This window comes from Liolophura sinensis, chromosome 7 (genome assembly GCF_032854445.1).
Source record: "Liolophura sinensis isolate JHLJ2023 chromosome 7, CUHK_Ljap_v2, whole genome shotgun sequence".
Classification (NCBI taxonomy): domain Eukaryota; kingdom Metazoa; phylum Mollusca; class Polyplacophora; order Chitonida; family Chitonidae; genus Liolophura; species Liolophura sinensis.
The window spans coordinates 15,787,240-15,812,443 of NC_088301.1; the positions used below are offsets into that span (position 1 = coordinate 15,787,240).

General features: G+C 39.0%; 2 protein-coding genes across 2 annotated transcripts; both read left to right on the top strand.

Moving 5' to 3' along the window:
* Positions 1–776: 776 nt before the first annotated feature.
* LOC135470686 (ferric-chelate reductase 1-like) lies at positions 777–5,339 on the top strand. Its single transcript, XM_064749721.1, has 5 exons — positions 777–795; positions 1,970–2,118; positions 2,399–2,487; positions 3,527–3,644; positions 5,283–5,339. Exons 1-5 carry the CDS (start codon positions 777–779, stop codon positions 5,337–5,339), a joined length of 432 nt encoding a protein of 143 aa, XP_064605791.1.
* A 10-nt stretch (positions 5,340–5,349) lies between these two features.
* Positions 5,350–24,207, top strand: LOC135469737 (putative ferric-chelate reductase 1). The gene is made up of 11 exons (XM_064748309.1): positions 5,350–5,478; positions 6,938–7,033; positions 8,284–8,425; positions 12,261–12,380; positions 12,886–13,001; positions 14,318–14,404; positions 14,709–14,792; positions 15,246–15,345; positions 17,067–17,216; positions 18,968–19,041; positions 20,090–24,207. The coding sequence occupies exons 1-11, from the start codon at positions 5,476–5,478 to the stop codon at positions 20,213–20,215; spliced, it is 1,098 nt and encodes a 365-aa protein (XP_064604379.1). The 5' UTR covers positions 5,350–5,475; the 3' UTR covers positions 20,216–24,207.
* The last annotated feature ends 997 nt before the right edge of the window (positions 24,208–25,204 follow it).

Here is a 25,204-nt window from a genome sequence, read left to right on the forward strand (position 1 = left end):
GATAGTGCAACGACTGGTTGACCCGTATCAGTATAATGGCTCGGGTGGGGCGACTTACTTGCCTGCGGTAAGTCGTTTCAGTGAAGCAGCACTAGATGAAAGAGTGGTGGAAATCCGTCCTGCAACAAGGAGGTACATTACATACACCCTAAGGATTCCTTCATCGTCATATGACTGAAAAATTGTTGAGCACGACGTTAAACCCCAATCACTCAATCACTCACTCACTCACTGGTATTAGGCCACAGTCAAGATCTGCATTTTAAAACACCATTCAAGTAATTAAATAAAATGATGTCCTTGATTCTTTTCACAGATGATGACCAGGCTTGAAAACGTACCATTGTTGGTTTTGTATCTCTGGGCTGCCGTTTGTGGGGTTGTCAGAGGTTACCAAAGCGGACCTCCCAACACCGCATGTGATTCGATGATGCCAAGCCATGGTTCAAATCCCAGTCAGACAGGTCTTACACCCTTTAGGGTCAGGCTTTCCAAGAACACCTTCACCAGTGATGGGGAAACAGTTACAGGTACATATTTATGTTCCTGATTATGTCACAGTGTTGTACATATACAGGTTAAGTGAATGTTTGAAAGGGTTATGCGATACAGTTTATAGCAAAAAGGCAGAGCCGAGTTATAAATACTACATGTATATAAGCCAAACACCAACATGGCATCTGTGGGAGGAAATATACATCTGTGATAGGAGGTACTACCTGATGTAGAATGTCCAGTGTATATGGGCCACTCTGGCTTTTTCATTGGCTAATAAAATGCCCACAGAGTTGGGAGGTATATGCCTAATGTAGGCTGGGTGTATAAGGTAATTTATGGCCTTCCAGCTGTTGCATTAGATTTACACGTGTACCTGTGCTGTAGTGTTAAAGGGCAGCAAAATTTGGGGAGAGGTTTCTTTTTGCTGTCTCATAAGGACAATGCCTTGGGTACCACTATTATACATTGCAGTGGCGATAAAACGTAATTGCATTTTGTACATCTTCGATACTGTTGGTTAAAAATGACGAGTTGATGCCTAAGCCCTTGGAGCTATATCATATGGTATTCAAAATCAGCTCTCCAAGCGTCAGCTGGAGAAAGATTTCACAGTTTGCCTTCCTTACCTTTCCAGAGATTGTAATATACATGTAATTACCAATGACTGCACACAGCAGTTAACTTTTGACATGGTAACAGCCTCACCGGTCATATATGTTATATTGTGGGAAGGTCTGCCAGCATTCGGGTCATGGGTTTCCCCAGTGTTCTACCCAACATGATGCTGGCCACTGCCGTATAAGTGAAATATTCTTGAGTACGGTACGTCGTAAAATTCCAGTCGGGATCCACCAAGTTAATGTATTGGTATGTCATGCTCTGCCTGTATATTCAGTCTATCTTTAGTAGTTTTTTAATTCATCTGTTGATCCTGTCTGACCAGGGCAGATGCAACATTTAAGCCCTCTTTGTCCATATCTATATATGTTATCTAATGGATTCTCTCTGTAGACTTTAGACCAAGTTTTTATCAGTATGGGACGCCATTTGTTGAATCCAGTTCACCGTTTCTTTCAGACAGCTGTTTTTGTGCGATCAAATCGTAGTGTTGTGGCTGAGTGCTTGCCTTCCAATCACTAAAAGTGCAATTCACAAGGTGATCAGTTAAACCAGTTCAAACCCAGCCTTGGACAGCAAATTTATAGGGATTCTGTCATTCTCCCTCAGCTTATGGGGCCTAGTTGACAATAAGCGTCAGTAGACATTTCTTGAACTTGCCTTTACCAATATGGTGTGCATAAAGGTTTGTCAGTAACTTGCCAAAGGCTGATGGTTTATTCTAGGCACTCTTGTTTTCCTCACCCAGAACACTGTCCACTATTGTGTGAAACCATAATTCTTGAGTATGAAGTTCTACAATAGTCAGACAAATAAAACAAATACATGTATTGTGGTTGTTTTTTTGTTGCAGTAACTTTGGACACATCTTGTGGGATTCCATTTAAGGGTTTTATGCTTCAGGCGCGTCAGGCAAACAGTCTTAACACCCAATCAATAGTGGGTTCATTCAGTGAACCTGGGCTGGCAGGCACCCATTTGTTAGACTGTAGCGGAGGCAAGGTACGTGTAAATGTGAAAGCATTCTATTATTCATTAAAGTAGCAATGTATTAAGCCAAAATTCGTTCTTTCACTCATAAATACTTTTTGAAGGAGAGAAGTACCGCTCTTTATGTAGTAGGTGTAGGCAAATAATTTTGCTCCTTTTTACGCACATGCTAGTTTTTCATTTTTGGAGACCAATCAGACAAATAAAAAAATCCAGACCTGTCGACCTATTTGAACCTGCACGTCCCAAACTCTGAGCTGAATAATATTGCAAGGTTATTTCCTATTTTCAGGTTGTCACCCACACAAATAACAACGAGAAGAATAACCTTGAATTTGAGTGGACTGTGACAGGCTCACTTACTGAGCATGTGGTGTTTGTGTAGGTATATGGTTACAGTACATGTCCATTTACATGTATTATTGTAGCTCTGATTTGTCCCTCGGATCACTTTGATACATGAATGCTCAACAAAAATATAAATGCACAAAGCAGTTTTTATATTTTCTCTTAGTATTAAATAACATGGTAAGGCAACAATTAGGGTAGTACTCATCATGTGTGCAAATATGCATATTAAATAGAGATGACCCTTCAACCAACAACGAGTGTGTTTCGTCAAATCCCTCGAATGCTGTGCATTTTTGGGATTTGACTCATTATGAAAGTGCTATCGGGTTATACAACAGACACCGCTGCAGTGGTGTTAAACCCTTAATTAATTGTGGCTTCAATTTCGCCAGATTATCACACTCTAGGGCAATAATCCAAGAGCTACATGTAAGGCAGCATGAAAACAGAGTGGTCAGTAAAAACAGTTCTCAGTACCAAGCGTGTCCACTGCTAGCATGATAAAGAGTATGAACTGCATACATACATGTTAGCAGGGCTCACGACCCAGTTGGCTTAATTTTAATAATGGCAGTTAAGGGTCAGTTTTTGGACGTGACAGGCAATTATCGCGCAACACGTTCAGCACTAGTGATCGACCAAGTTCATAAGGGCTTCTACAACATGGCTAATTGGAGTGAATTGTCCGTCAGTGCCATATCCCCAAGGCTGAACTTAAAAACCTCAGCTTTTAAAACTTTGTAGAATATTTTTACATATTTTTCTGTGATACATGTAACTGTGTCATGTATCATTTTTTCTATGTATATATAGTGGCAGACTTTATGTTCACCTTAAGGTCTAAGAACGCTTTGTGATCATATTGATTAAAGTAAATTACCAAATTCACAATTTCAGTACTTAATTATGTATTGAGCTGAAGTTTTCCATTCATGGGCCTCCTAAGTTTTCAAAGTATGTGGATCACATTTATTGTGCATTTTAAAACCACATTTTTGTAAGTATTTTGTTGAAAGTAAAAAAAAAGCTGAAAAGAACTATTAAATAATTCATTGTTTTCTTTTAACAGGGCAACATTTGTACGGGGGTTTTCAGAATTTTATGTGAAGGTATATTCAGAAGTTCTGAAATACACTGGTGACAACAATCTGCCTACTGGTACCTTCCCCACTCCACATGAGTGCCCGGTATGTTCATTCCATCGGATATCAGTTTTAGGGGGGGGGTGGGTGTTATTTTCATAGCACTATTTGTCTGTTACAGTATTTCACCTAAATACAAATACTTTTTACTCATCTTTTGTATGTAAAGTTGAACTTTCAGTAGCACGTATAGACCTTAGAATGCTACTTTTGATATTACAACTTAAGTTTTCCTGAGAAGAATTGATCAAACTTCACAAAAACTCTTAAGTGGCCCTGTGAGATACATACTTGGATAGATTTATCAATTAGAATTGAGCAAAATGTGTCGCTTAAAAAATACTAAAATTTAGTTGAAATACATTACTTGTCATAGACTGAAAAATTGTTTAGTACGACGTTAAACCTCAAGCACTCACTCACTCACTCACTCACTCACTCCCTGGATCATTCAACTTAAGTGTTTACTTGTCATACTTGGGGCAACCAAGTGGCCCTGAATCCATGAAATGGCATGGTTAATGGAATTCTGCTTTCCCAAATTGGGACAGCTTTATACAGGTGTATATCGCAGGGATTATTTCCATCCCATACATCGATCTTTAACTCCAGTTAGATAAAGTAAGAAAATGTATTTTAATGTTGAAATCATTCATTCATTCATTCATTCATTCATTCATTTGAGTGACTGACTAAGATTTCATCTGGAAGATCAGCGTTACTCCCAACTGTTGGCAAAGAAGGTACAGGATCACAGGATCAGTCTGGTGTTGGACAGGGAATTTGTGGATTGCTGTCTTTGTTTTATACAGGGACTTTATAGTGACAACAAACAGTGGACCGAGCTTGTAAAGCCATTTGCATAGTCTTGAGTGACCATAATTCTTCAACCTTTTCGCATGTTCTCAAGGTGTTTGTTCAAGCATATTCTGAAGGCGTTATTTCATGTAGACTGCTAAAATTATACTTTTTGTGAAGCCCTGAAACTGCACATTCTGATTAATGTAGTTTTGTCTCCAAAATCAAATTAAGCATATGCATAAATTGCACTGAAAGTTGCTCTTTCATATGCGAAAAGGCTGAGGAATTAGGGTAATTGAAGTTTGTGCCATGTGGGAAAATTCATCAGTAAAACTTGCCATAAGTTTATGGTTTTATACCTCGGCCACTTGAGTTTCCTCCCGCATAAATCTGACATGTTTCATCGGACATTGTGGTATGTCGCTAGATAACAATCAAATACATACATACATGTATATGCATGCGTACTGTAATTCTTCAACCTTTTCGCATGTTTGCAAGGTGTCTATTCAAGCATTTTCTGAAGGCATTATGCTGTGCAGACTGACGAAATTATACTTTATGCAAAGCCCTGAAACTGGCTAATCCAACCAATGTAGTTTTTTCTCCAAAATCAAATTACACGTGAAAATGTGCATAAATTGCGCTTAAAGTTGCTCTTTCATATGCGAAAAGGTTGAGGAATTAGGGTAAATACATGTACATATATATAAATTTACAAAAAAAATATTCATGGGGAAACTAGGACAACTCACTGAAAAAGACATGTTCCTCTCCCGTCTGTACTTGAGACGCAGCAGAATCACTGACTGGTGGTTTCTAGCATGAGATCTCAGCTAGTACAAAATGGTGTGCTTACATGATTTTTCTCCTATTGTTTAGGTGTTGGTGGTGTCTCTGAGGATGCTGATGTGGAACTTCGAAGAGTTGCTTCTCTGACTGTGGTACGGATGGCAAGTGTGCATTTATCGCTTCCTGGAAAACCGAAGGAACTAATGTTAAATTTGAGCTTAAGGCTGGTGTCGAAAGCAGTAAACAGCGATGGATAGGCCTGGGGTTTTCATCAGATGATAAGATGGTATGTACATTATACACATACTTTCTTCACGAAAGACTGTTCAAATGTGTTGATTCTATGATGTTAGGAAAAACTCTTGGTTTTTTGATACAAATGACACACTGTAGGTGATGTAATCAGTGTTAACCAGTGGACAGTGCCTTCATATGTATGAGTAAAGTACCTTTGCAAACAAGGAGCCAACAAATTTTTATTAGTCAATGTATTGCTGTGTCTTCATTAATATTTACATAACTTTATTATACACTGAGCTAAAAAAGGCTCCAGCAATACACTGATCCCTCCTATATGAACCATTAACAGTATCCATACTTATAAACCAATCTCCATAAACGAATTTGTTTAAATTTGGCTGGTATTGACCTTTTCGCTTTGTTCAGAGTTGAGGTCGTCCTGTGCTGTCACTGTAACATGTTGTGGCCCTAGGTGGTGACAATCTATTGGTCATTCTGGATTGTGTTCATTAGACATCTTTGGTAAATTCATGTGCTCTTTCTACAGAGATAGTAGATGGAAGGCTATGGAACTAGAACTGCATCACGAGAGTAACACACATCTACACAAATGAGTAATATTGGTTAATCATACGTTTGGATCACAAACTTTTTTGTACAGTTAAATGGGGCTTACTACATGTATACAGCCCTATGCAAAGGGCAGCAAATCTTGCTGTAACTCTCCGCACACCCGTTCCTCTCTGCCTTTAATGAGTAACGGTACAAGTGACTTGTATTTACAACATTTACAACTAAATGCAATTAGTTCTGAATATTTATAGCTGGTATTGTTATTCAGAATTTGTGTATAATTGTGCCAGGATAATTTGTGAACTGATTGGTGCGGCCATGATAAAAGCAGTGTTTCAGTACTAGCTTTATGCTGTTTTATATGATCATGTATTCAGAGAATGCAATGATGATCTTTATATCCATGTATACGTGTCAGGTGAAAGTCTATAGCCAATCAATTATCAGCAATATCCACGTTAAGTTTGTTTTTGTGTTCTGTTGTTGATTGGTTAACTGCAAAGGTTTAATAGCAGGGTGTTTGATATGAAAGTTGTTCAAGAATGTACATGTACATGTACAATATATGTAGGTAATATTTTGCTTGATTTTATTGTACGATTTGGCCTGGGTTTTGTACTGTAGTTATGGCTTTATATACCTGTACAGTTCTTATAACCTGGGATTAAATCCTTGTATATGTTGTATTGGTCCCAGTTATGACCTACAGTATGTTGCCTCTTGATCCCCAGTGCAGACACCGAGTTCAACCCCAGCTCATGCTGGCTTCCTCTCCAGTCGTATGATGGAAGGTCTACTAGCTATTTGCAGAGATGGTTGTGAGTTTCCCCTGCCATGTCGCTGACCATCATCGCATAAGTGAAATATTGATGACTATCAGAGTAAAATACCAATCAAATAAATAAATATAACCTGTGTCACTTTATTTCCAGGGGGATGACACTGTTATAGAGTGCGCTGTTGCCATGGAGACATTGAGGAGTGTCAATCGCTCCAAGAATGATGGAAAAACTAATTCCCGAACAGGTGTAAGTTTCATTGTTGAGAATTTAGGATAGACCTGAAAGTATTTTAACATGAAACAGTTTTGATTCACAGTTTGGTGTGGACAGCATGGTCCATATAAAATTTACTTATTTTTTTATATTTTTGGTTCTGAATTTCTTGGACTGGCTGTATTTTCCATAAAGCCCACCATAGAATTCATATACCCTAATACTTCAACCTTTCAACCACCACTGCGACGAATATTTGGAAACATTCTGAGAGAACATTGAGGTGTAGTGAAATACATGTTGAAGATTTTAATTTTTTAGATTTTTTTAATTTTGAAGATTTACATTAATTGAATACATTTAACTCTTTTAAAGGAAATAAATGGAATAAAAGTATTTTGAGTATAGTTTTCAGTTGTGTGTGTAATAAATCATTGTTCTTAGCATTCTTTCATTTTGGCAAGTTGTCATACAATTCATTATTTGTGCTTTCAAAAAATATACACAGAAGTCAAACAAGATCATTCTGCTTAATCAGTGTGTACAGAAACCTCTGACCAACTCAAGCATTTTGGTTCGTCATCTACAAGAAGCATTTGAATAATGGTTCCCCATTTAGAAAATTGTTTAGAAATGCTTTAAAATTATGGCAAAACTCGTCATTAATATTCATACAAGATAGAGATATGACATTCTCTTTATCACATTTATATTACACGTAATAATGCATCTGTGTGTGTGTATGTCCCAGATAGCTCCATGCAACAGAAATAATGTCAGCCTCATTTCTGATTGCATACAGCTGTTTGATTTGTACGTTATTAACAAAATAAGACATGAGGACAGTAAGATGGAAACATACAGCTACATTAACAGAGTGTGGGGGAGGGGGTATCCTCAGTGGCCTGGTGGTTAGCATGCTAGCGCAGCATCGTGACCTAGGAGCCTCTAACTAATGCAATCGCTGTGAGTTGAAGTCCAGCTCATGCTGGCTTCATTACTCCTCAGCAGTTATACGTGGTGAGCAAGCAGCCAGCAGATGGTTGTGTGTTTCTCGGAGATTCTTCCCAGTTTCCTCCCACCATAATGCTGGTCGTCATCATAAAAGTGAAACATTTTTGAGTAAGGTGTAAAACACCAGTCAAATAAAATAAATAATAGTGGTTGTCACTATGCTAGCATGAGACCATTCAGTCATATGGGGTTTTTCTATTCTTATGGTTGACCAGTCCCTTAAATTCCAGATTAAAAGCTGACATTCATGTGTATGTGATATCTTTCAGGGCCTGGATTTCACAGAAATATCTTTGGCAGATAATGTTTTGATGTGCAGCCTTAGTGTCCCTCAGACAGGCAATCAAGTGTTTGACTTCAACACGAAATACACCCTATTATTTGCCACTGGACAAACTAAGAGTGAAATTTGTAAGTATTCAGCTGTCATAAATATTGCCCTTTAAAGAGGCTGTAGTACTGGAGATTTTGGGCAAATGAAAAATCCATATTTGCTGTACAAATATTCTTTTTATTTATGAAAAATAGCTTAGATCATTGCCTTTCAGTAGACTGGCGCATATACTATTTATTGTATTAAAGTGATTCTAGTTGGAAAAAAAAGGTGAAAAAGGTAAAAAGCAGGCCATTAGGTACTCTTGTACTTTTATGATCAAATGTGTTTCTCGCTGCTTCAGATGCTGTGGTGATTTTGTTGTCAGTAGTTTATTACCTATATACTGCATATTACAGCCACTGAGAAGAACAAGCACACTAACCTCCCTGTGGTGTTCTCAGTGTCAGTAGTTAATTACGTGGTTACTATGCATGGTTGCTGTTACAGCCACTGAGAAGACCAACACACCAACATCCCTGTGGTGTTCTCAGTGTCAGTAGTTAATTACGTGGTTACCATGCATGGTTGCTGTTACAGCCACTGAGAAGACCAACACACCAACACCCCTGTGGTGTCCTCAGTGTCAGTAGTTAATTACGTGGTTACCATGCATGTTGACTGTTACAACCACTGAGAAGACCAAACCCACCAACACCCTTGTGGTTTCTTCAGTGTCAGTAGTTAAAGCCTTGTTTACTGTTACAGCCATTGAGAAGACCAAACCCACCAACACCCTTGTGGTTTCCTCAGTGTCAGTAGTTAAGCCCTTGTTTACTGTTACAGCCACTGACAAGACCAAACCCACCAACACCCTTGTGGTTTCCTCATTGTCAGTAGTTAAGCCCTTGTTTACTGTTACAGCCACTGACAAGACCAAACCCACCAACACCCTTGTGGTTTCCTCAGTGTCAGTAGTTAAGCCCTTGTTTACCATTACAGTCACTGAGAAGACCAAACCCACCAACACCCCAGTGGTGTCCTCAGTGTCAGAAGTTAAGCCCTTGTTTACTGTTACAACCACTGAGAAGACCAAACCCACCAACACCCCTGTAGTGTTCTCAGTGTCAGTAGTTAATTACGTGGTTACTATGTATGGTTGCTGTTACAGCCACTGAGAAGACCAACACACCAACACCCCTGTGGTGTCCTCAGTGTCAGTAGTTAATTACGTGGTGACCATGCATGGTTGCTGTTACAGCCACAGAGAAGACCAACACACCAACACCCCTGTGGTGTCCTCCGTGTCAGTAGTTAATTATGTGGTTACCATTACAGCCATTGAGAAGACCAAATCCACCAACACCCTTGTGGTTTCCTTAATGTCAGTAGTTAAGCCCTTGTTTACTGTTACAGCCACTGAGAAGACCAAGCACACTAACCTCCCTGTGGTGTTCTCAGTGTCAGTAGTTAATTACGTGGTTACCATGCATGGTTGTTGTTACAGCCACTGAGAAGGCCAACACACCAACACCCCTGTGGTGTCCTCAGTGTCAGTAGTTAATTACGTGGTTACCATGCATGTTGACTGTTACAGCCACTGAGAAGACCAAACCCACCAACACCCTTGTGGTTTCTTCAGTGTCAGTAGTTAAAGCCTTGTTTACTGTTACAGCCATTGAGAAGACCAAACCCACCAACACCCTTGTGGTTTCCTCAGTGTCAGTAGTTAAGCCCTTGTTTACTGTTACAGCCACTGACAAGACCAAACCCACCAACACCCTTGTGGTTTCCTCAGTGTCAGTATTTAAGCCCTTGTTTACCATTACAGTCACTGAGAAGACCAAACCCACCAACACCCCAGTGGTGTCCTCAGTGTCAGAAGTTAAGCCCTTGTTTACTGTTACAACCACTGAGAAGACCAAACCCACCAACACCCCTGTGGTGTTCTCAGTGTCAGTAGTTAATTACGTGGTTACTATGCATGGTTGCTGTTACAGCCACTGAGAAGACCAACACACCAACACCCCTGTGGTGTCCTCAGTGTCAGTAGTTAATTACGTGGTGACCATGCATGGTTGCTGTTACAGCCACTGAGAAGACCAACACACCAACACCCCTGTGGTGTCCTCAGTGTCAGTAGTTAATTACGTGGTTACCATTACAGTCATTGAGAAGACCAAACCCACCAACACCCTTGTGGTTTCCTTAATGTCAGTAGTTAAGCCCTTGTTTACTGTTACAGCCACTGAGAAGACTAAGCACACTAACCTCCCTGTGGTGTTCTCAGTGTCAGTAGTTAATTACGTGGTTACTATGCATGGTTGCTGTTACAGCCACTGAGAAGACCAACACACCAACACCCCTGTGGTGTTCTCAGTGTGTGTAGTTAATTACGTGGTGACCATGCATGGTTGCTGTTACAGCCACAGAGAAGACCAACACACCAACACCCCTGTGGTGTCCTCAGTGTCAGTAGTTAAGCCCTTGTTTACTGTTACAGCCATTGAGAAGATCAAACACACTGACACCCTTGTGGTGTCCTCATCAGTAGTTAAGCCCTTGTTTACCATTACAGCCACTGAGAAGACCAAACACACCAACACCCCTGTGGTTTCCTCAGTGTCAGTAGTTAGGCCCTTGTGTACTGTTACAGCCATTGAGAAGACCAAACACACTGACACCCTTGTGGTGTCATCAGTGTCAGTAGTTAAGGCCTTGTTTTCCTTTACAGCCACTGAGAAGACCAACACACCAACACCCCAGTGGTGTCCTCAGTGTCAGTAGTTAATCCCTTGTTTACCATTACAGCCATTGAGAAGACCAAACCCACCAACACCCTTGTGGTTTCCTTAATGTCAGTAGTTAAGCCCTTGTTTACTGTTACAGCCACTGAGAAGACCAACACACCAACACCCCAGTGGTGTCCTCAGTGTCAGTAGTTAATCCCTTGTTTACCATTACAGCCATTGAGAAGACCAAACCCACCAACACCCTTGTGGTTTCCTTAATGTCAGTAGTTAAGCCCTTGTTTACTGTTACAGCCACTGAGAAGACCAAGCACACTAACCTCCCTGTGGTGTTCTCAGTGTCAGTAGTTAATTACGTGGTTACCATGCATGGTTGCTGTTACAGCCACTGAGAAGACCAACACACCAACACCCCTGTGGTGTCCTCAATGTCAGTAGTTAATTACGTGGTTACCATGCATGTTGACTGTTACAGCCACTGAGAAGACCAAACCCACCAACACCCTTGTGGTTTCTTCAGTGTCAGTAGTTAAAGCCTTGTTTACTGTTACAGCCATTGAGAAGACCAAACCCACCAACACCCTTGTGGTTTCCTCAGTGTCAGTAGTTAAGCCCTTGTTTACTGTTACAGCCACTGACAAGACCAAACCCACCAACACCCTTGTGGTTTCCTCATTGTCAGTAGTTAAGCCCTTGTTTACTGTTACAGCCACTGACAAGACCAAACCCACCAACACCCTTGTGGTTTCCTCAGTGTCAGTAGTTAAGCCCTTGTTTACCATTACAGTCACTGAGAAGACCAAACCCACCAACAACCCAGTGGTGTCCTCAGTGTCAGAAGTTAAGCCCTTGTTTACTGTTACAACCACTGAGAAGACCAAACCCACCAACACCCTTGTGGTTTCCTCAGTGTCAGTAGTTAAGCCCTTGTTTACCATTACAGTCATTGAGAAGACCAAACCCACCAACACCCTTGTGGTTTCCTCAGTGTCAGTAGTTAAGCCCTTGTTTACCATTACATTCACTGAGAAGACCAAACCCACCAACACCCCAGTGGTGTCCTCAATGTCAGTAGTTAAGCCCTTGTTTACTGTTACAACCACTGAGAAGAACAAGTACACCAACAAATCTCTGTTGTCCTCAGTCTCAGTTGTTTCATGTAATTACCTGTTTACTGTTACAGCCACTGAGAAGACTAAGCACTCCAACCTCCCTGTGGTGTCCTCAGAACAGGCTGATCTGACGTCCAACACGCAGTCCCTGTCATCTCAACCAGCCTCAAATGTCCTGGTTAAAGCTCATGGTGAGTAGTTATGCGATGGACGTGGCTCAGTGGTAAGGTGCACAACTTGCACAACTACTGGTACATCAACTGTAGGTTTCAATAACCCATGACTGACTTGCTCAATTTTACTTTATTCTGAGAGTTCTAATGATTCTAGAAAGGTGTTTTAAGGCTGGTTTGGAAGGTATTGTGATATCCTGTTGGAAAAATGTATGTTTCAGTACCAAAAATGGCATTTGTTTGCCTCGGAATATGCACTGTTGTGGCCGAATGCACTTTGTACATCAGGTCTGCAGTGACATTGTCAGTTCTCTTTGTCTGAAAATGACCATTTAAGGTTGAAATTGATGTAACCATGGATAGGATATGTATGCAATACAGGTTAGATTTACACTACAGCCGAGATAATTTGTGTATCATTCAGGAAATGATATCAAAGTAATTTTGTAAAAGGTAGGTTTTCTGCCAAAGCTTTAGATGTTCAAACATTTGTCTTCATGTACAGTATGATGTTATTTTGTAGGATCTCTGATGATATCAGCCTGGGTGTTTGCTGCCAGCTTTGGATTGGTTATTGCCAGATACTACAAAAAGCTAGGAGGAAGTCGTAGATGGTGTGGTTTACACATCTGGTTCCAGGTTAGATGCAGATTTGTATCCCATTTGTAATGTCAACTTTTTGGAGGGGCGGTGGAGGGGGGCGGGGCAGAACTTGCTGTCGTCAAGTTGCTAAAGATCTTGATTTTCAATCGCTATAGATCACAAGAGATATGGATTCAATACCATACCTGGGCAATGAATATTTTAGACACCCCTTCTTCCATCGTTCTCGGGGCAGTGGTATCCATAAGTGGTCAACAGTGTTCTCTCGCGTGGCCTTGCATGAAGTGGAGTAAAGACATTTGCCTGACACCAGTATGATATGTCACATGCAGGAGAGATGAAAGTAACACCTGATTGGTCAGCGATTGACTACAGACACTGGTTTCCTCCAACCATAAAACTGACCACAGTTCAAAAAGCGTAATGAGTTACACTGTCCTGAGTATGTCATTAAACAACAGTGAAATAAATAAATCAATAAATATCAGCTTTTATTTAGACCACTGTAATTCTTGAGCCTTATTGCATGTTGCAAGATGTTCATTGAAGGTATTATTCTGTGCAGACTCCTAAAATTATTTTTTTGTAAAGCCCTGAAATTGGCCTATGGAGCCTATTTTGTTTTTTCTCTAAAATCTAATGACAAATGTGCATAAATTGAGTTAAAAGTTGCTCTTATAGGGGAAAAGGTTCAGGAATTGGGATAACTGAGTGCTAATAGTGTGATATTAGATATCGCGTTTATTTATGCTGCAGACATGTAAATGTTGATACTGTAAATACATATATGGACAGATTGTTGGAGAACAACTCATTATTCAGGGAGTATCATGTGGCACTGAAGTCAGTCAAACTTTTGAATGCACCATTGTGCAAGTGTGCGGCAAGAAAATCCAGCTTTTCATCTTTGCACATGTTTTTTACATACGTGACTTCATATCAATTTCCAGTCCTAGCTGACATGTTTTAGTTCAAATATTTAAGTTTTTAGATGTCTCTTTAGTCCGTTCTGTAGAACACTAACTTCTACAACATTTTGCCTTACCCTAACCATTCAACCTTTTCAGTCACCTTTGCAACCAATATTTTGAAACATTCTGAGAGAACTACATGTATGGCATGTAGAGAAATAAATCAAACAGTTTTATGGAACTTGTATCTTTAATGACACAAACAAATCCTTTTTAGCATGATTTTCATAATAATTGTACGCTTAAATTCCACTGAAAAAAGATGGAAAAACATTTACATAGAGTAAGTTGCATGGATGAACTTTTGAGACTTGATTTTTCTTCTACTTTCTGACCAACTGTTGCTCTCATCTTAAATCAGTGAATCATTTTGTCTTACAGATCCACAGAATTGCCATGGTCCTGACCTTCACACTAGCTTCGATAGCCTTTATTATTGTCTTTGCGGATGTCAAAGGTTACAGCCAGGTAAACTTGTGAACCTCTTGAAGGAATTTAATGGGACGAATGAATGAGTATAAAGTCTTTCTTCAGCTCTGGTGTATAGTGACAAGACAGTATGATGAGCAGCTACTCTGCAAAACTTCAGTTCATTGCCTGACAACCCTAATGTAAAGTTAAAAAGGCATTAAAACAACAATTAAATAAATATAACATCACTTTGAGTACAAAAATTTATTTCATCTGTATGGCTTGCAGATGGCAAACTGAAATATGCATGCTTCTGTCATTGGTTGCATTTGTCTCATTGGTAACATTTGTTTCATTACAGGTTGGAAAGGGTGCGAATGACCTGCAGTTTTTACAGGCTCATCCCATCCTTGGAATCATCTCCACAGCTCTGGTTGTTATCAATGTGAGTAAACACTTGCAGATGCCTACATGAGCATTTAATAAAATGCAAACATTTGAAGCATTTCAAATTGGATATGTTAGGAAATCAAGTGGGGTTTTTGTGTCCAGCCTGTGGCATGTGATCATATGTTGCAGTGTTACAGGTTTAAACCCCGTGTATTGTGGCCCTGTAATGAGGATGAATCAACCAAAATGCATCATTTGATAAAAGCTGAAGTTTATGTGGCTTACAGTAGTTAAATTGTAATTTAAATGTACATGTGTCTTTATATTTCATATGTTTATATTTCATGTGTTTATATTTCATATGTTTATATTTCATGTGTTTATATTTCATGTGTTTATATTTCATATGTTTATATTTCATGTGTTTATATTTCATGTGTATATGTTGTTAGATACATGTATGTGCCTGATGGAAAGTCTACTGATGTTTTATATATTCATAACACAGCCCCTGATGGCACTAATCAGACCTAAACCCGACTCTGCCACCAGACCCATCTTTAACTGGTTCCACTGGGCGGTGGGGACAACAGCTTGGATTATCTCCAGTAAGTATATGGGCTGTATTACTCAAACGTACGTGGTGGTAAAGTATCATGATTTACTTCACAGGTAAAATTAGTGGGAAAATTCAGATGAATATTTGACTTTCTTTTGTGATGGAGATGGCTTTTCTATGGGCTGCTATTTAGCAAAATGATTCTACCTTTAAAAGATGCAGACTGGCAATAGAGGAGGCCATGATATAGACCCGTCTTTAGATAAGACTAAAACATAATTGTTAAATGCCTGGACACCTGGTCACTTTACTGGATTGTTATGGGACTCCAAGTCCGGATTTTATCTATCACATAATTAATGGCAGCAGTGCAGACAATTACTTTGAGATTTTAGAATCCGCTGAAGATCAAGCAATGAGACAGGATGTCCCGTCAAGAAAGGTGAATTAGGCATCCAAGAATTTAGCAAATGGTGATGCCAAGGGTCTATGTGAATTTGCATCCTTTGAAAAGTAGTACCCTTGGCAGCCCATACAGGGTGGCAGGCAACAGATATCTCTTGCATGGGAATGTGCTCAGATGCTGACAGTGACCCCCTTCTCCCATTTTCCCCAGCCCCCTTTCCCCATCACCAAAGAAAATTGTTGTAGCATCTGAAATTCGGACTGTCTTTAATTAAGCGTCATCTGGTTGGTACAGCATTTTGTGAGAGTGTACTGTAGCCGAGTAGTTAAAGGTGTTTACCTTTAAATGTTAAGGCATACGATGTGAGGGTTCAAATCCAGTCATGGTCTGGGAGTTTGTAGTTTCCGTCCTCCCACTGTTTGTGAAGCCTTGGTGACAAGAAGGAGTTAGTGACACTCATGTAATGTGCTGAGTCCAATGGTCAGTGAAGACTAGTGGCCTCCCACCACCATGGTGTGAAGAGCATCTGTACGTCACAACCGAGAGGGTTCAGTAGTTAATTGCCAGGCATGCCAGTTTTCCCTTAAAACTGACATCCATTCTGTGAGTGAAAAATTTTTTAGTATTTATTTATTTTATTGATTGGCGTTTTGTGCTGTACTCAAGAATATTTCATTTATACAATGGCGGCTAGCATTATGGCAGAAGGAAACCGGGCAGAGCCCGGGGGAAATCCATGACCTTCTGCAGGTTGGTGGCAGACCTTCCCAAGTACAGGCGGAGAGGAAGTCAGCATGAGCTGGTTTTGAACTCACAGAGGCCACATTGGTGAGAGGCTTCTGAGTCATTACATCTTGCTGGAGTGCTAACCCCCTTGCCCACAAAGGCCCCTGAGTTCTTCAGTATGGTCTTAAACAATGATAAAGAGATAATACATTTTCTTCCTCTTTATTCAGTGAATTGAATACAAATGAAATGACAAACTATTTTTCTATTGTGGCGCTGAAGTGCCTGATCACATCAAAGACATTACCAAACATAATCTATAGTTAAATGTTGAATTATGCCAAGGCAAATGAATGCAGATATTAGGAGCCTTATATGAAAACAGTATGTAAATTTTTGTCACTGTTCGACGAGTAATCATAGTTTCAAATAGGATCACTCTGTTCATCCAGTATCAGTGCATGTAGATATGTGCTACATGGAAACCCGCTAGGAAGGGTCAGCTGATGTCATTGATTGTTCAGTGCAAATTGTTTGATGCAAAATACATCATCAGATACATGTACATTTTAGTAGTTTGGGTAGTAGGGATTGGGTAGCAGTTTTTGACTGAATATGCTATGTCTTTTATCTTGCAGTGGTGACAATATTCATTGGATTTGAAATTGAGAAGTCTGGTGTGCCTTCATATACAAAGTATGTCATGGCAGCATTCGTGGCCTATCAGCTTTTGGTTGAACTTGTTCTGGAGATTCAAGGATGTATTCAAAAATCTGACCAGAAAACAGGTAAAGCAGATTCTGCAACTGAACATAACATGTAACATATTACATTATATTGTTTCACTTTAAAATTTATCTCAGTGAGCATTTGTTTACAGAAATTTGTTACAGTGTATCTGCATTATAACACAAAGGGTATATTTTCCCCTCCATAGTGCATGTAGTGATGCGTAATAAAACGTTCAGTCGTATCTGGTGATAATGTTTAATAAGTTTTTTACATACGTGACTTCAACTATAATCATAGTTACTCAGCATATCCTTCAGTTAGGGACTTTTGTTTGCTCAGTTCAATACACTTGTGACCGGCCTGGATAGCACAGTTGGTAGAGCGTCCGCTTCGGGACCGGTAGATCCAGGATCAATCCTTGGTCGAGTCACACCTAAGACTTTAAAAGAGGAAGTTGTAACTTCCTCGCTTGGCGTTCAGCATGAAGGGGATAGTGCAACGACTGGTTGACCCGTATCAGTATAATGGCTCGGGCGGGGCGGCTTACTTGCCTTCGGTAAGTCGTCTCAGTGAAGCAGCACTAAATAAAAGAGCGGTGGAAATCCGTCCTGCAACAAGGAGGCACATTACACGTGCATGCACCCTAATGATTCCTTCGTCGTCATATGACTGAAAAATTGTTGAGTACGACGTTAAACCCCAAGCACTCACTCACTCAATACACTTGAACTGGGCTTTCCAAACTTTACTGCAGCTTTGAAATCAGGAGGTTTGTCCGGTACCAGGCAAGGTCATATGGCTTTCGTGTAATTATCAAGTTTCCTCCTGAACCCTGCTTACTCCTGAACCCATTTTCCTTCACTTAAGAAACACCCTTTTTTCGTGAAATATTTTTTGTTGGAATATACATATATATATTGATTTTAAAGTACTTGATTGGAGTTTCTAGCACAGTGTAATGACCCAGGAGCCTCTTGCCAATGCTGTTACTGTGAGTTCAGCAATCTGCTGATGGTCGTGGGTTTCCCTGGGCTCTACCTGGTTTCCACTCACCATAATGCTGGTCGTCGTCGTATAACTGAAATATTCTGGAGTACAGTGTAAAACACAATTCAGATAAATAAGTAAATATATTCATTGGAGTTTAATACAGAATTGTTCACTCAGACCTTCAATGGCTGTCAGGCATAAGGATGGATGAGCAGAATGAAGGACCTGGTGTAAAGCACAACTGCTAGCCTACCTACAATAGTCAACACTCTGGCTTCATTAAGAGGCTATACCAGAGCTCTTTGCCAAAAAATCCCTATTTGCCAAAAAATCCCTATTTGCTAATTAATTAAATCAAATTTTCTGTCTTTACGAAGGATAGGTCAATTTATCGCCTTTCAATAAATATCAGTCTTGCATCTACTATTTATAGTGTTAAAATGATTCTAAAGTTTGAAAAGTTATAATGTGATGTGCTGTAGGAATTTGACTTTATTGCCAATTTTGAACAGTAATATGTCCACAGACAAGGCTGGTATTTTGTTACAGGTAATTGTAATTTTATATCTGAGCCATTCTAAAATAATAGCACAAATTTATTTGGATTAGTGCTAATTGATTGTTGGTCAAAAAGTCTGGTATATCCTCTTTAAACCAGCTGCTGGTTCAACAAGTGCTGGATACAAATCCATGACCTGATTAATCAGGCTGGCAGCTGTGAGAACATTGATTGAGCCAGCAAAGTTTCAGCTGACCCTTCTGGACCTGCCAATCAACTACATGTATACACAGATCTAATTTGTTTTTGTGTTTTTAGTAGATGGCTATGAGATGAAGAATATGAACGGGACTAGCGGAGTGGCCAGACACTCCACCATGAAGTCTGGAACGGTAAGAACAACTGTAGTTATTATCAGACCTCTTTACAGATTGTGCTCCAGAAAATTGTGAAATAATCCAGATGAATGAACTGCTATACTTACGAAATACTTTTATAATTAATATAATACCACATTTTTCCTGAAAAGTTTTATTCCTATAAAAAAGGGGGTAGGCGATGCAAACAGGGGGACATTGATATTTTCTGGGAAGAAATGATATGAATTTAAATAGCAGACAAGTATAAATTTTACATGCATGGCTCTTGCTTGAAGATAGTATAAGTTTAATGTACCATAATGCCTTGACCTTGAAAAGCCTGGAAACTGAAAGTATTATTTCGAGACCTATTTCCAAGGTAATTGTATATTGCTCCTAGCTTGTAAAACTGTACAGTATTTGTTCCAAAGTAGCCTGGAAAATTTGAAGTTTGGGCCTGGAAAAAGCCCAGAAATTTGAAATCTTTAAGGCTTATGAACCTTGTAACGTAACTACAGCTCTATCGTGTTTTCTCAGACACCTGTTGTTGTTGTCTCAATCAATGGTGAATAATCATTAGCGGGTCTGGAACCCCACCAAAATTTAACAGATTGCTCCTTTGGCCCATGGACAGCCCATGCACAAAATTTCATCCGAATCACATCACGATTTATTCAGTAAAGTTGTTGACTGAGAAGTACATGTAACACCTGGAAAACTGTATTAGCAGAGGTATTAAGATTGTGTGGCTTGTGTTCAAATCTAGGGTGTGTGGCCTTTATATGCAGTAGGAGGTCACAGGGCCTGAAAAGCGCACAGGCAGTCTATACATACATCTTCCACATGTACGAATTAAGTCAGGTGCAGCTGTATTGCATAAAAGTCTTTGGAATCATCATCAAACAATTTAAGAAGTCCATAAATATGGAGTACTTTGTAGTACCACGTGGAGAAATATAAGTACACCCACCAGTGGGTAATTATATATTCATACGATTCCGAGAACGTGACTTTTTCCACACATTTTGATGATAAGTCTTAATATTATAATAAATTAAACCTCTGTTGATGTTTTTTTCAGAATGGGGCTGGAGTGTTCCGTTCTGTTCTCCTCGTGGCTCATTTCTTCATTCTGCTCGGGTTCCTTATTGCCCTGTTGGCATTGGTTAATAAGCAGATGTTGAGGAGTGTCTATAACTCCTTGTAATCAGCAGTACTGTTGTTGTTGCTCATCAGTGTTTGTGGGTAGTCCGGTTTTACAAACCTGTGACTACCATGTGCCAGGTGTACCAGTTACCTTGACATGCCGTGACTGGTCTTGTTGTACATCACAGACATTTGTGGCCAGGCACATGTTTTAACTTTGTGAAAACCTGGTCCAAATATACTTATTGGATGTAGATATGTGTGAATAGCTCAAAGGTCAGGGAGTGTTTTTACGAAGTGCTCATAGTGTTTATATATGTGTTTAATTACCATGGAAATGTCATATCTTCAGTACAGGTTACTGCTGGGTGGAGGTGGCACTAAAATGTGTAAATAAACCAGAATACAGAGACTACTAAAGTGTATGACATTCTTGTTTCCAATTCTGGGACTGGTCAGATAGTCATGGCACTATGCGTGGTTATAACCAGAACTGCAGTGGGTCACCAGGCTGGGCCTTCACACGGTCTCTTTATAGATGTAGTTAGATCTGGGATTAAGATCAGACGCACTACACAGACTGTGTGGAGCCACAGCCAGTGCTAAAACAGAAGTGAGTATAACACTCATGACTAAGGGCTTAAATAGCGGAGCTTCATTTCACTCCGCTCCATATCCCACGGACTATCTTAATCCCATGTCACATCCAGGAGCTGAGCTATTACAGGTAGAACTGATTTTAGTGTAATTGAAGCTACTCATGCCTGGTTGAACAGCCCTGACTTTTGAGCTCTTCACTAGAACATTAAAGTACAAGGAATTTCAGTGATCAATGTGGAACAAACTTCTGTATTTTTATTGTTACTGTTATGGAGAAACTTTACATCGGTAAATACATCTGCCTGGCTCTCGCTGATTTGGATTTCACTCGTACATTTATTTACAATTTTTACTGCTACTGTACATGTATACATGTACTTTGCCTGGTGTCTGAGCAAGGTGAATTGTGTTTCGTATTACTGATGTATGGGTGAATTCCTCATTGTTGCTCTTCTAGAAATCATGTTTACACTACATCCATATCTATGTATTTTAAAGTTGGTACTGAAAGTTTAAAATGCACATCAATAGAGATGATTAGAGCTCTTTCGACTCTTATGTTTTTACTCAATGTTCTTTTTTTTTCTACTTTACATGTTTATATTGTGTCTTTAGACATCTTTGCTGTATGTAAGGCAGTCTTCGTTTCATGGTTGAGAAGTGTAATTTTATTTGCAAAATGATTAAATTTCGACTAAACACATCTCTTTTGTTTATGATTCCTGCAGGCAGCTTATATGTGGTAGGTTAGCAGTGAGCCTACTATTTTTGCTGTGTACAATGGAATTCAGCGATGTTTTGATTTGCAGTTTTATTTGCAGGCGTAAATTTCTTTTTAAAATGATTTCAGTTGATTTGATTTATTTATTAAAGCAGTGTACATTTTGTAGCACAGCTTAGCACAAATCTAGAATATTACCGACAGGAATAAAACTCCATAGAGATTGTTCTGTATGCACATGTATATTTTGGTTTACAGTACCCTTGTAAGTTTCATAATGCTCGCACAGGTCAGGTTTTATCGTGAGTGGAGCATTCAGATTTCGGAAAGACTTCATATTTGTGTTAATCTTTGACTTTAATAAACTGAATGTTTTAATCATCTACCTATGTATGTATATACTTATACACCTCTGTTAGAAGGTGTTCTATTTTCGTAGCATTTCAATGCTGAAGACTTCAAGGGCCACTTTCACAAAGATGTCATAGGATATTGAACATGTATGACAACGTTAGTTATATTAGTGACCTACATAATATCGTAGGACAAATGTATGATAAATAAAATGTTGTATCCTGCTTTGTGAAAGTGGCCCCAGACATTTTTATTCATAACATGATAATCCAATACTGCTGTTTTTCCCTTCATATATGTACGCTTATGCTCAATTTCTGTGTTCAAACATGTTGTTTCTCTTGGTTTACCAGCTTACTATTTTAGATCACCAAGTCGCTGTTGTTTCCAAAAAGCAGCAGTAGTATTTTACATTTTATACCCCTTTTTTCATCTACCTGCAGATGTGAATTTTTAGTGTGTATTGCATTTTTACTTTTTATGTATGTAGTATGTAAGTGTACATATCTTCATCCAATTTTGCAAAGCCTCATTTTTTTTGCCTAAACAAACGAAGCCTTTTTTGGATCATTTATGCCACACCAATTTAATTTGTTGTTTTACAGGCAGAATAAATCTTTTCTTAATGTCTGAGGAGGGTAAAAAAATTAGAAACTAAATTAAATAAAAAGTTGAATTTGTGCAGACTCCCTGAAAATTTTTTTCTGTTCAAGACATATTTGACTGATAGGAAAGCTTTGAATACAGGAGAAACATAAGTGTCAAAATCGGTCTAACTAAAAGGTGGATCCTCAGTTTTGTTTTTATTCCATTTTTGGAATTTCTTTTAGTGTGGGCTGACATATAAAACAAAATAAAATTGGTTTCAACTAATTTTAACAAAGGTCCTTAAACTAACATTCTTACATGTGCACGTGCAGTAAAAGTGGGTTGCTATCTCCTTGTCTTCGTACGTGCACGTGGATGCTTGCCACTAAACACACCTATATATTACTATTCACATAATGACAGGGTTTTGCTGTTTAATTAGCACTACTCACGCTTTGTGTAAGTGTGTATGATTTTATAATTAAGAAGGGTTTTAAATATAAATGGATGAGGGATCAGATTAGTTTAGGTACAGAGCTTTCTGGGCACAATACCAGAGTTTTGCTTGTGTTGTGAATAGTGAGGCGCATATTGTAATGATACATTATACATGTATATCTGAAATGGATTTTTTATATACAGTATTGTTGGGGAGAGTGGAGTTCAAAGTTGATTGATAGTTTAATGCAAAATGCTATTTTTTTTTAACCAGTTGACTGCGAAGGTACGTTTTGTATCAAACTTTGTCATGGGTTTATAAGCATGTCTTCTGTATGATTCCTTATCTGCTGGAACTAAATTACCCACTATCCTCTCAAGACTTCTTACATCGGTTCTGATAGTGTCCCTGTTGCTAACTGCTGGCCAGTTTGCAATTTAAACATTTCTTCAGATTAATCAAATCAATTCTGATGCATTCCCAGACCATCCAGTGTACTGCTCTAATATGTATATGTATGTGTATATGTAGAGGCATTTATCTTTGTTGTGATAATACCAACTATGTATTTGCTAGTTAATATTTAAAACATATATTCTAAACATCGTCAGCTATGGTATTGAGATGACAAATACATGTAGATACGGTCCATTATAGTGTCAAATTAAAGAAAAGTAAAATTACTAAGTAATGATAAACTGATCGTAGATTGAAAAGAATACCCGAAAATATTTTTTTATTATTTGTGTTGAATTCATTTTCCGTGATGAAAAGGCACAATTTTATCATGGTAAAATGAGAAATATTTATCCTGTTAATGATGGTTGTTAGATCCAATAATATTGTAACCTATTTTTTGTATCTTTCATATTTGTAATATGATTTTAGGATAATGATTTCATAAAAGTTACAACATGTGCGTTGAAGTTTTTGTTATTATGAAGGAAGTCCCCATAGTTTCTTGGACCGTTTAATGTCACACTCCTATAAAATCCACTGATCTAAGTTGTTCTGTTTTATTTGACCGCAGTGCATGTAGTGTCTTCGTTTACGGAATTATTACTCAGTTATTTTCTGTTGAGTTGATCACTTAATTAAAGATGACATACTTACTTTTATTAAGTCTAGATGACATGTGACGGCATTTGTGTATCATGAGCCATTTGACTTAACCCAGGAGCGCAGTCAGTGCCGTCCAGCTGGTAGCGGGACTCTGGCGCCGTTTGGATGTGCATGTTCATGTATGAAGTGATGTTCTGTTAACGCGTCCTCTGAATGCCGATGTATATACATTTATATTTTATTACAAATTTCGTCTTAAGGTCTTTTAATTAAAAAATATATCACTTGTTGCACTATGTCATGTCCATGTACATGCAGGATAACTATTGTATGCATACGGTCCAACCCGTTGTGGAGAGGGGTGTGGCACCTATATTATAAGTACATGCATAAGGGTTTATTCCATACCATGCATGAGGAAGTCAGAATGTACAAACTAGTTTTACACCGTTTTCAACACTATTTCGGTATCTTCAACATATCCCGACTGGTTGGCAGGCCAATCCCATTGCAAACATATTTAAAGTGCTGCCTAATGCCGAAGACACCAGATATGATAACCTATACCTGACACCAGCTGGTCGCTTTGAGCTGTGTTCCAAACCAGACTACGCCATGTGGCAAAAATGCACCCTCGATTTAAAAAACCCAATTTATCGTTCAAACGAGGCACCGTGTTCTTAATTTGCAGTATGAAGATCAACGTTAACCAGAGAAATATTTTTCCGGAAACAGTCACGTGTGTTTCTCTGCGTGCTGTCAAAGTTTTGTTTTGGTTAACTTTTGTCTTCATATGTAAAACATAAACTTTATAATGTGATCAGTTTTTTCATAATTTGACAAGTGTGAAATATGTATTTCCATCATAGGCCCTTAAGTATCCTTCACAGTACAATGAACTAACCAAGTCACTCCGAAGGACACACCTCGACATAGCGTTTGATTCTTTGAGTTGGTTATCGGAGTCTGTCACCAATGCGGTCGCTGTTCCAGTAACCTGCGGATGGTCGTGGGTTTCCCCCGGGCTCTGCCCGGTTTCCACCCACCATAATGCTGGTCGCCGTCCTATAAGTGAAATATTCTTGATTACGGCTTAAAACACCAATCAAGTAAATCGATTCTTTGTGGTTCTGTTTTTTTTTCCTTCGGAAGCATGCTTGTGTAAGTAAGATATAGGCAGCCTTGCATTAAATAAGTGTCGAGTCACATCTAAGAATTTTAGATCGTAAGGATTTTGTAATGCATTGCTTGGCATTCAGCGTAACAGAAATGGACCAAGTACTGGT

Bases quoted from the DNA above. Each gene is read 5' to 3' on its own strand.
- LOC135470686 (XM_064749721.1), top strand. The intron at 2,488-3,526 runs GTAGGTATATGG...TTCTTTTAACAG, and splicing joins ACTGAGCATGTGGTGTTTGT to GGCAACATTTGTACGGGGGT. The intron at 3,645-5,282 runs GTATGTTCATTC...CCTATTGTTTAG, and splicing joins CCACTCCACATGAGTGCCCG to GTGTTGGTGGTGTCTCTGAG.
- LOC135469737 (XM_064748309.1), top strand. The intron at 14,405-14,708 runs GTAAACTTGTGA...GTTTCATTACAG, and splicing joins ATGTCAAAGGTTACAGCCAG to GTTGGAAAGGGTGCGAATGA. The intron at 17,217-18,967 runs GTAAAGCAGATT...TTGTGTTTTTAG, and splicing joins AAAATCTGACCAGAAAACAG to TAGATGGCTATGAGATGAAG.